This window comes from Dipodomys ordii, unplaced genomic scaffold (genome assembly GCF_000151885.1).
Source record: "Dipodomys ordii isolate 6190 unplaced genomic scaffold, Dord_2.0 Scaffold2, whole genome shotgun sequence".
Classification (NCBI taxonomy): Eukaryota; Metazoa; Chordata; class Mammalia; order Rodentia; family Heteromyidae; genus Dipodomys; species Dipodomys ordii.
In genome coordinates, this window is record NW_012267218.1 from 26,500,313 (window position 1) to 26,512,472 (window position 12,160).

General features: G+C 43.5%; 1 protein-coding gene across 2 annotated transcripts in view; it reads left to right on the forward strand.

Moving 5' to 3' along the window:
• Window positions 1-12,160, forward strand: part of Slc8a3 (solute carrier family 8 (sodium/calcium exchanger), member 3) — a 139,711-nt gene that overhangs the window by 16,130 nt on the left and 111,421 nt on the right. For both annotated transcript variants that reach the window (XM_013014379.1, XM_013014387.1), the window contains exon 2: window positions 5,329-7,171. In XM_013014379.1, coding sequence (XP_012869833.1) covers window positions 5,388-7,171 — 1,784 coding nt within the window. In that variant the 5' untranslated portion in view covers window positions 5,329-5,387. The remainder of the gene's footprint in view (window positions 1-5,328; window positions 7,172-12,160) is intronic.

The following is a 12,160-nucleotide window of genomic DNA, read 5'->3' on the forward strand; positions in this document are numbered from 1 at the left end:
CACACACACACACACACACACACACACACACACACTCACACTCACATCTTCCCAGCCTGGCCTTGCAGACTTGCCAGGAATTGAGTCCTGACTGCCCCGGCTCACCCTGATTCCCTGTAATCCCAGTCAAACAGTGAGCTTTTTCATGTTTCCAGGATTTCACTTGGGCTCTTCTCTTAGACTCCAATGCCCTTCCTACATTTTTATTTTTTTTTAAACTAAAGCTCACTCATGCTTGAAGACTCATTTCAGGGATCACCTCCTTCAGAACGCCTCCTTGAATCCTCAAGCTGGCTCAGTGTTCTCCTTGTGTGCCCACAGAATTCTGCTCTTACCTCCACTTTTTATAGCAAAAGCGTCTATTTTTGTATCTTTCTACCCTGCTCAATTGTACCGTTGTGGGCAAACACTGTATCTCGCTTTTCATTTTACCCACCAGCCTCTAGTCCCACGTCTAGCAAATCCCAGGCTTTTGTCAATATTTGTCAAACCAAACTGACAAAGAATATTCAGAGAGTAGACTCCAGCAGGCAGCCAATGGGGCCTGGCATGCAGCCTTGCACGCATACACTTCTATCAAATGGCAAATCTCTCCTGCAGGGGGGAAGGGGAGTGCAGTTCCTATGTCTACAGCCACTGGAAGCTAACTGGGGCCCTGGATGGTCTACAATAAAGCGAAACATTGTGGTAAAATTGAGTGGCCAAAAGACATACATTCAAGTTATCTACATATGAGTTTGGGCTCTACGAACTCCTTGCCTTATTCTTGGAGTAAATGAATTCAAGGAGACTGACTTACTTTCCCAAAATGTAAAAATAGGGATAAAATATTATTAATCTCAGCTGGGAGCCAGTGGCTCATGCCTGTCATCCTACCTATTCAGCAGGCTGAGATCTGAGGATTGTGGTTAGAAGGTAGCCCAAGCAGACAAATCAAAGAGGCTTTTATCTCCAAATAATTACCCAAAAGTAGAGCTGTAGCACAAGTGGTAGAGCAGCAGCCTTAAGTAAAAAAAAAAGCTAAGAGACAGCACTAGCAGGCCTTGAGTTCAAGTCCCAGTGTTATTTCTCTCTCACACAAAAAATATTATTAATCTCATAGAATTGTTGTAAAAATTAAAATAAGCCAAGTGCTGGTGGCTCACGCCTGTAATCCTAGCTACTCAGGAGGCTGAGATCTGAGGATCGAGGTTCAAAGCCAGCCCAGGCAGGAATGTCTGTGAGACTCTTATCTCTAATTAACCACCAGAAAACTGAAAGTGGCGCTGTGGCTCAAGTGGTAGAGCGCTTGCCTTGAGCTGAACAAGAGCTCAGGGACAGTGCCTAGGCCCAGAGTTCAAGACCCTTGACTGAAAAAACAAAATTAAAATTAGCACTAAGCACACAGTAAGTATATATGTTAATTACTATTGTCAAAATCTTAAAATCTGAGTCTCAAGATATATCTTTGGGTCTAGGTCTCCAAGAGGCTGAAGAGACACCCTGGAGGTTGGATCTGTGTCAATTTTTGTATGGGCCTGGAGCTATGGCATGAAAAAAATGACCATTGGCTTAGTCATAAGACTTTTGGTCATCAGTCCTGTCTCTTCTTCCTGAAATCATTTCCTAGCAGAGATGGAAAAAGAGCAACTAGGAATCCATGAGCATTTTCTACCTTCAAGTCCTGAAATTCGTATAGGTATTTCCTGTTTCCCATGACTTCCTGCCTTATTCTTTTAGTCTTTCCTTCAGCTCATTTGTTTTCTTAGAGAACTGATTTCTGATTTTGGCCCCATGTAGAGCATATTTCCATGAAAACCTGTCACCACCACGTGTCTGCCAAGCCCAGGGAGAACAAAGATCATGGTCCCTCTTTCTCCTGGTGTATAAGATAAATAGGAATCTGACGTGCTAATCAGGCTCCGTGCCTCACATTTCACTCACCTGTGTGTCTCTCACCTCCCACCATGTTGGCTCTTGATTAAAGAACTGCTACAGCTGTGCCTACCATGGTGCTCCTACATGGGGCTTATTAGAATCCACAAAGTGTCAGAGTTTTCAAAGGTCAAGGGAAGAAGTCAGAATCTTCCTTTGTCCACATTTTGAGCAGAAAACTTGTGAGTGGGGGTCCCGGTGCACATCACAGATTGCAAGAGATTGCTCAACCTTTGAATAGGATTCTGAACATCTTGAACCACCCTGCCTGTCCACAGTCAACCTCCTGCCCCCTTTTCTCTGAGTGAGGTCACAGGTAAATCCTTGCTATGATGATCCCCATCCCCGGTATTGAATGTTGAGGCCCACATTCCCCACTGGGAATATGAAACCCTTCTGTCATTCTGGCAGAATACAAAGCCAAGTTAATCCCCAGCTCTTTGGAAGGCAGAGCTTTGTAGTTATAGTATGCAGTATGCACCTTGACATACTGTGCCCTGAAAGGAATTTCTCTCTGAGTATGAGCTTTGGGAATTTAAAGAGGTCTTTAAAAATCTACTCAGGATTTGTCTATTGAGATCTATAGGTATTTCCAAAGCAAACGGCCAAAGCTAACATCTAAAATGGCTTTAAAGAAGCCTGTTGTCTCAGAAAGCTTTCTTGGTGGCTGCATTTGTTCATTCTAAAAGCATACATTGACCGAGCACTTACTAATGACTTAGGATTCCACAATAGAGACAAATTCATCCTAGTTTTTAGTCTTCTATAGTTTCATGGGTGAGTTTGATATTCATTAGTTAATACTGCAAATAAACATTTAATTTCAAAGCTTTTAAAATGCCACAGAGGAAAAGAGTCTCATGAGAGGAAATAAGCAAGGCAGTTGGTCATTTTTTTGGGGGGGTGCACTTAAGCTGAGATGTACTGAATAATTAAGGGTGGGGTGGGGCGCCTCAGTTGCTTGGATGGGAGTTGGCTTGGGAGTTTGTTTCAGCATTTCTTCTTCACTTTGCCTGAATACAAAAAAATCACAAATTGTTTATCTTGTCCTTCTTTTTTTTTTGTGGATCCGGTCGTGGGGCCTGAACTCTGGGCCTGGGCGCTGTCCCTCAGCTCTTCAGCTCAAGGCTAGCGCTCTACCACTTGAGCCACACCACCACTTCCGGCTTTTTTTCTTTTTGCTTATGTGGTGCTGGGGAATCGAACCCAGGGCCTCAGGCATGCAAGGCAAGCGCTCTACCACTGAGCCACCTTCCCAGCCCCTTATCTTGTCCTTTAATACCAAAAAGTAGGGGGAGGATGGGGTAGGGGAGAGGCGGGGGGGAGAGGATGGGAAGGGATGGGAAGGAAAGGAGGAGGCTACAATGCTTGATAAGAAATGTACTCATTATCTTGCCCATGTAATTGTAACCCCTCTGTACAGTATTTTCACAATTAAAAAATACCGAAAAGTAAGGTGCATGCAACTGTAGAACTGAAAGAATAAAAAAGAGTGAGGGTGCAAAGAAAAGCACTCATTTCAGGCATGAATAATGGCATGTGTGAAGGTCCTGAGGTAGGTAGTAACTTACTGTAAACCAGGGGTAGGAAGGAAAAGCCTTTCTGAAGTATGAAAAGAGCAGGTAACAGAGATATGATGTGGGAAGAGAGGAAAGGGGTAGTACAAACAAGGCTTTGCAGGTTATAATAAGGAATCTAGTCTTCAGATCAAGAGCTAGAAAGAGCTACTGAAGATCTTCAAGTAGGAAATTGATATGCTTCAGTGTTCTGTTTTTCCAAGATTACTATGGCTATAGGAGGAAAGGTGGAACTGATACTCCATTCTCTCAAGAGTTGGAGTGGTGAGTTCATTTGGGAGGTAAAGAGTGATTCTGGCTTGGGCTATGTTAGTGACAGGGAAGATGGAATGAATGTTGATAGAACTTAGTGCAGGGTTAGATAAGGAGGGACAGGAGATAGAGGAAGGCTGAAAACACCTGATTTCTGGCATGACTAGCCAGGTAAATAAAAGTACTATCTACAGATAGGAAATGGAGAAAGAGGAGCAGATATGGAGAACAAAGATTTTGAATCTTTTACAGTACCATACAAATGTAAATCAGCATCCCTTTATAACTAGAATAGAAGAGGGGAAAAGTAGACAGGTTAGATTTGTTTACTTATTTATTGTGTATGTGTTGGTGTGTGTGTGCCAGTACTGTGTGTGCTTGAACTCAGAGCATCATGATGGCTTGGCCTTTTGGCTCAAAGCCAGTGTTTTCTCATTGGAGCCACAGTTCCACTTCTGGCTTTTTGCTAGTTAATTGAAGATAAGAGTCTCACAGACTTTTCTGCCTGAGCTGGCTTTGAACCATGATCCTCAGATCTCAGTCTCCCAAGTAGCTAGGATTACAGGCATAAACTACTAGCATCAGCTTATTATTATTTTTTTAAAAAGCGATTGCATGTTTATTTCCAATCATATTCTCTCTGGGCAGTGAGTAGAAAGGTGAGTTTCAACTAGATCGCCTCCTGTTCTTCTGAACTCACGATCTCTTTTTAGTGGCCTGAGGTCAGCAGATGATTGTGGTACCTCCAAATCTGTCTCCAGTTTAAAAAAAATATTTGAGATCTGTTTACATTTTTGTTAATATTTTCTACCACCAGAACCTTTGCATATTTGGAATTTATGTGGCTTATTGATCTCTTTCTTCCCATAACTGACTATCTAAGCTGTTCCTAGCACATTTTACTGGAGGACTAGCAGCTGCTGTGGAGTGAGTCTTGGGCTAGCACTGTGGTAAAGCCACAGCTTTAGATTACCAAAGTGTATGCAGCATTCACAAAGAATCAATTCTCTTTGTTTCCTAAGACATCTCATTAGCTTGCCTCCAAAAATTTTGCACTGGGGGAAAGAATTTACTGCAAACCTCACAGCAAAGATATTCTATTTTTTGGTGGGGGAGAGAGGTGGAAATGATCCCACAAAACAATCCCGTACGTACTCCTGCAATTGTGTTAAGTAAAATTCTCTAGTCTGATCACAGTCCAGTAAGGGAGACTAAAAACTCTAGAAACAGTGCAAGTGGGGACCAAGATTCAGGCTGTAGGAATCCTAGTTTAGGTTGGTTCTAGGCAACAGTGGGGCAGAAGAAACGATTAGAAGTGCATCTCTTGGGTTTCCATCCCCAGTAGCCTCAGCGATTTCAAGCCATTCTTCAACTGGGTCTCCACCAGATGGTTGTGAGGACAGAGCAGCGATTAGTGCCTCCCATTGACATCTATTTTTCCAAGTGAGAGACAGCCCCATATGTCAGCACAATATGTCGCTTGAGGTGAAACATCCGTTTGTGTTGGTGGGAGCCTGCTATGTGGTACCCCTCTTTCCTCAAGCCTTTTCCTGCCTCTCTCATTTGTTATTTGTTTTCCCCCTAGGTCTCAGGCCTGTCTGGACCCTTGGTGCTGCGGTGGAAGTGAGCATCTAAGTCTTGTGTATGGCGTGGTTAAGGTTGCAGCCTCTCACCTCTGCCTTCCTCCATTTTGGGCTGGTTACTTTTGTGCTCTTTCTGAATGGTCTTCGGGCAGAGGCTGGTGGCTTGGGAGATGTGGCCAGCACAGGGCCGAACAATGAGTCCTGTTCAGGGTCGTCGGAGTGCAAAGAGGGGGTCATCCTACCCATCTGGTATCCAGAGAACCCTTCCCTGGGGGACAAGATTGCCAGGGTCATCGTCTATTTCGTGGCCCTGATATACATGTTCCTTGGGGTGTCCATCATTGCTGACCGCTTCATGGCATCTATTGAAGTCATCACCTCTCAAGAGAGGGAGGTGACCATCAAAAAGCCCAATGGAGAGACCACCACCACGACGATTCGGGTCTGGAATGAGACTGTTTCTAACCTGACCCTGATGGCCCTGGGTTCTTCCGCTCCAGAGATTCTGCTTTCTTTAATTGAGGTGTGCGGCCATGGGTTCATTGCTGGTGACCTGGGACCTTCTACCATCGTAGGCAGTGCAGCCTTCAACATGTTCATCATTATTGGTATCTGCGTCTACGTGATCCCTGATGGAGAGACTCGCAAAATCAAGCACCTGCGAGTCTTCTTCGTCACTGCTGCTTGGAGTATCTTTGCCTATATCTGGCTCTATATGATCCTGGCAGTCTTCTCTCCCGGGGTGGTCCAAGTTTGGGAAGGCCTCCTCACTCTCTTCTTCTTTCCAGTGTGTGTCCTTCTGGCCTGGGTGGCAGATAAACGACTGCTCTTCTACAAGTACATGCACAAAAAATACCGCACAGATAAACACCGAGGGATTATCATAGAGACGGAGGGTGACCACCCGAAGGGCATTGAGATGGATGGGAAAATGCTGAATTCCCACTTCCTAGATGGGAACCTCGTGCCCTTGGAAGGGAAGGAGGTGGATGAGTCTCGCAGGGAGATGATCCGTATTCTCAAGGATCTGAAACAAAAACACCCAGAGAAGGACTTAGATCAGCTGGTGGAGATGGCCAATTACTATGCTCTTTCCCACCAACAGAAGAGCCGCGCCTTCTACCGGATCCAAGCCACCCGAATGATGACCGGTGCAGGCAATATCTTGAAGAAGCATGCGGCAGAGCAAGCCAAGAAGACTTCCAGTATGAGCGAGGTGCACACCGATGAGCCCGAGGACTTTGTCTCCAAGGTCTTCTTTGACCCGTGTTCTTATCAGTGCTTGGAGAACTGTGGGGCTGTACTCCTGACTGTGGTGAGGAAAGGGGGAGACATGTCCAGAACCATGTATGTGGACTACAAAACAGAAGACGGTTCTGCCAATGCGGGAGCTGACTACGAGTTCACAGAGGGCACTGTGGTTCTGAAGCCAGGAGAGACCCAGAAGGAGTTCTCCGTGGGCATCATTGACGATGACATTTTTGAAGAGGATGAACACTTTTTTGTGAGGCTGAGCAATGTCCGAGTAGAAGAGGAACAAGTGGAGGAGGGAATGCCTCCCGTCATGCTCAACAGTCTTCCCTTGCCTCGGGCCATTCTCGCTTCCCCTTGTGTGGCCACGGTTACCATCTTGGATGATGACCATGCGGGCATCTTCACTTTTGAATGTGATACCATTCATGTCAGTGAAAGTATTGGTGTTATGGAGGTCAAGGTTCTGCGGACCTCTGGTGCTCGGGGCACAGTCATCATCCCTTTTAGGACAGTGGAAGGGACAGCCAAGGGTGGTGGTGAGGACTTTGAAGACGCATATGGGGAGCTGGAATTCAAGAATGATGAAACAGTGTAAGTAACCCGGCCTCCCTGCCCCCTCTCCCACCCTCTGCCATCTCTTTCTGTTCCTCTGCACTATTCTTCACAGCTCTTTCTTGTGACTGTGTTAATAGCAAACTTTGGTTTCATCACAGGCATGCAGGATGAGCAGATGCTACTGGACAGGCCCTGCTTTCAAACTCTCCTTCTGTTTCTCACTTTAAGTTTTCTGGGCAAGGAGGAATCCTATGACAGGATCTCAGGACGGAGAATGTTTGTGTGCAATTGAAATGGGAGATGATGGCTGACAAAACTTCTGTCTTAATCAGACTTTGGAGACTGTTGTAAGCAAGCAAGCAAGAGCCAGCAAACTGCTTGGGCTTCTCCTTCCTCCTCATTTCCCATCAAGGGCTCTGAGCTTTGAAGCCAAACCCTTATTATTACTAGAATAGCCATAGCCCAATCAGAAGAGTCTCAAGAAAATAAGTGGCATTGGCTTTTCATCCAGTACCATATTGTGTTATATAGCCAAATTGCAGGCACCAGTCTTTCAATCTGGATATTGAACAATTGATTGAAATTTGGCAATCTCTTCACCTGTCCATAGGCTATTTTATGGAGCAAGGTTTGGTGAGTCAGGTGAGATGAGGTAGCCTCATCTGAGTCAGAATCTGGAGGTTATCTTGGAGAAGCGGAGCTTCTCAAGGTCACAGCCTCCTGTCAGGTTTCATGTCTATAAACTCCAAAATATGGGTATTTAGTGATGGAGAAGACTCTTAGGAATTGTGGGAGAAAGTATATCTTCTGGGTGATTCTTTCTCTGCACAGCCCAGGACTCTTGAAATGCTTCCCTGATTACTACTCCATTCAGTCCTTCAGACACTGCAGGTTTTGACAGGTCTACTGTGTCTATTGTCCTAAGGCGTCTCTCCATGGGAACCTTCTTGTGAATTGGACACTGTCTTTGTGTCAGGTGGGTAGCTTTGAAAAGAGAAAGCGGAAAGGCTTGCCTCAGAATGCACAGACTTTGCAGTGTCTTACTTCCTGTTCCTCTCCTCAAGCAATGAGCAATAGCAGGAGATAATATGAAAAATAAAAGCAGGCGGCATGTCACACTGCTCCAGGAACTTGCTCATTTTACTTTCCATGGGAAAGGAAACCGTAGGCCCCAAAGTGAGGTGTTCCAAAAGCGCTGCTTCTCACGTGGAGTCATGGGACGCAGTTCCCAAAGGGTTGGGTTCTCACCCATTGCCTTCCCAGTGGTGTGACTTTGTGCAAGTCATTTGGTAACTTCTGAACTAAACTCTCTCAGATGCCAAGTAGGAATAACAATACTTTCCTGTGCCTGGAGGTAAAGTCAGATTGTTCTGCAGCTACTTCTAGTTCTAAGACTTTCTGAACCATGGAAGTGGGTGCTCTGTTACAAGTCATATTTGCACTAGTCCCCCCCGCCCCTCCAAAAAGGAATAAGGACAATTGTCTCCTGAAGGGAAATAGCCATTGACAAATTGATTTATTAGAGCTCTGGTTAGTCATTTTGCTGGGAAGGATAATCATTTGTTAGCATAAGTAAAAACCTGCTCCTTTTAGAGACTACCATCCATTTATATATGCTTTGAAGAGAGAGTTCATGCATATCAATGAAGACCAGGCCCTGGCTGGGAAGGCTAACTGAAATTTCACACATTTATAGTGATATTAGTATCTGAGAGTATATTGCCAGGTATTCAATGATATGAAGATCACAATTTTCCTGTAATTTACCAACAGACCCATGGTCTCTCTGATTCAATACCTATTGTTTTGGGGGAGTCAGAGGCTTGGTTCCAATTCCTTCATTCTGTTGTTAATAATCAATTAATTACGCAGTAGGATTTCCGAGTATGACTACACCTTCCTCAAACTTACTTGTGCCTTGTTTGTATAGTATCTTGGTGTAAATGAGCTTGTGAATGACTTGATATTTCTTCCAAATGTATGCCAGCTTCCAGAAGTTTGAAATGCTTATCCAGATAGTTTAAGGTTTGGTTAAACAAACAAACATGCTCCCATTTACTCCCTTCTACTACTTTATTGACTTCAATATAGTTGATCCTTTGGGTCTTCTTTTTTATTATTAGCAAACATTAGTGTACCAGAAAGGTTTGATTGTGACATTTCCACGCATATGTACAAATGTACAATGTCTCTCATCCCCTATATTACTCTCCCATCCCCATTCCTCCCTTTTGATCTTTTTTTTTTAAATTTAGAACTCCAGCTCTTTTACTGTTTGGAGTACTAATCTATGAGGTTATTTCCCTATGGGAATAGTATCTCTCTGGCATGGCTACTTTGATGATTGAAGGTACTGTATACCTAGTGCCTATAATGTACTTCATAGCAGTATTGGTGAATTAGCAATAGTCTCAGAACACACTGTCTGGGTGATCAGATTACCTGGATCTCTGTGTGACCTTAATTAATAATGCTAGTTATTTGCTCAGCATGAAGAATCCTTACCTAAACTCATGAAATAATAGATCCCCAAAGGTCCTTTGATTATATTTCCTAAATGTTAATGTGCTTATCAATTGCTAAAGTACAGATTATGATTCAGAAGGTTTAGGGTAAAGCTTGAGATGTGCCTTTCTAAAAAGCTCCTGCTGCTTCCAGTCTCATCTTAAAATTGGGATCCAAAAAAGAGTGGCTTTTCAAATGGCTTGCCTAACGGAATCATGAATGCTTACTTTCCAGTCCCAACTTTCTATCCCAAGTTAGAAAGAACCCAGCTCTTACAGAGGCCCTGCTAATTGCAAGACCAATCTGGGAACTGAAATGGAAACCACCAGGGCACTTGGAAGGAACAGTGTGATACTTGGAACAATCCCTCTTTCCAACTCTAGCCCTTTGAGAAGCTTTATTTGCCTGCCTTGCTGGCAGTGTGGAACTCTTGCCATGGCCATGGTCCCTTAAATATGATCAAGATGTAAGGCAGCACTGAACCCCTGAATTCAAAAGTGCCCTTTAGAGTGTGGTGGGATGAAAGACATGGACTTTGGAACCTAGTGAACAGATGCAAATCATCACTCACCATCTTCATAAAGCTGAAGTAGTCTCCTGTCCAAATTCCAGGGTTCTTTTTTGTTGGAATGATAGAAATAATAATATCTACATGTTTGCAAGGGAGTGATGAGTTCCAAATACAAATATGAAAAAAATGAACCTTTAGCACAGTGCTTTCTAATAGAAGGTGCTCAGTCATTCAACAAACATTTGTTAAAGATTTGCTATATACTGAGTACATTTTTAGGCAACATTGGATAAATAATGAGTAAGACAACTTGGCATTTCATTACTGAAGATCTTATTCTCAAGAGGAGAGTATCCAGGTATCTATCTATCTATCTATCCATCCACATGCGAATCCAGCACATTGGAGAAGGGTATGGTTGTTGTAGATTCAATAAAAAAGGAATGAGCCAGGTGTGATGGATCATGTCTTGTAATGCTAGCTACTCAGAAGGCTGAGATCTGAGGATCATGGATTGAGGCCAGCTCGGGCAGAAAAGTCCATGAGACTCTTTTCTCCTATCAGTTACTTGCTGGAAGTTGAGATGTGGCTCAAGTGATAAAGTTCCAGTCTTGAGTGATAAAAAGCTAAGTTAGAAGGCAAGACTCTGAATTCAAGCCCTAATCCTGGCACAAAATAAATACATAAATAAAAGAGGAACAGGAGCTCTCTGTTGTGTGTCACAACTATCTGTTGTGACACCACTGAAGTGTATAAAGTACCCTTCATAGAGGACATAGTAGTGATGGAGGTGGAGTGAGGTCATGTGAGAAACTTGTATCTACATTACAATAAACCCTGACATTTGCAAGCAGCAGTGTTGACATCTTCATATTGAGAATAATCCTCACTTGTATGACTATCATTATGGTACTTTGGGAGAATTATGGCCTGGGAGACTCCAGCATACATGTAACAAACTCTCATGGAGAAAGGATTTTTGCCTGCATGCTAATTTCTCTCATTAAACAAGCGACTGATTCCTACCTCCCAGGCTCACACAGCACGCTTCTGCAAAATAACAGATTATTGCGGCTCAAAGACCTCTGGGGTCTCTGGGAATAGTCAAAGCCACAGATGTCAAATATGCAAATACCATGATCCACAATAATTAAATAGCAAGGCTTCCTTCAGAGAAGAGTAGAGTAGCAGCTCTGCTTCACATCTCCTAACCAAATCAGAATGCAAAAGCTGGAAGGTGTCTGACTTCCCATTTTACACATTGTAAAGTTCACATTCGGAGGGAAAATGACTTGTCCAATATCACACAACTAGTTGATAGGAGGTCAGGGGTGGAAAGGACTTGAGAAACTACTGATCCCCTTTTGGACTTTTCTCTTACTTTTGCTCATCAGTAACTTTGCAAAGACGAGCAGTGTGTATGTGAAAGATGCTCTAAAAGTATAACTATGGGAGACTCATAGGACTGTAATAATATAGACTATTTCTAATCTCTTGGTTCAACTTGAGACTGACCAAGAAGGAAGATAATAAGACCAGCAAGGTTTTCTTTTGTATTATTATTGTTGTTGTTACCATTTTCTGGTTGTTCAGGTCAAACTTTCCTTGTTCACTCACAAGAAATATTGGAGGACCAAAGCAAGGCATGTCAGCGAGGAGGCTCTTCCTGGTAACCCAGCTTCCTGGATATATATGGATAAAACATGAGCTCATTTCCTCTGTCCTTTGACCATGCCCCCATCAACCCAGTAAAGAAGGTAGTAGGGTTGTGGTCCCTAACTTTTTCAAGACATTGTTTTCAAGATACTTAAAACCATTTATTGTAAAGGTGATATACAGAAGGTTTACATATGTCCGGTAGTATGTATATTTCTTTTTGAACAGTGTCTGCACTTTTTTTGGTCAGTTGTGGGGCTTGAACTCTGGGCCTGCACGTGGTTCTTGAGCTCTTCAGCACAAAGTTCTACCACTTGAGCTGTAGCGCCACTTTGGTTTTCTGGTGGTTAATT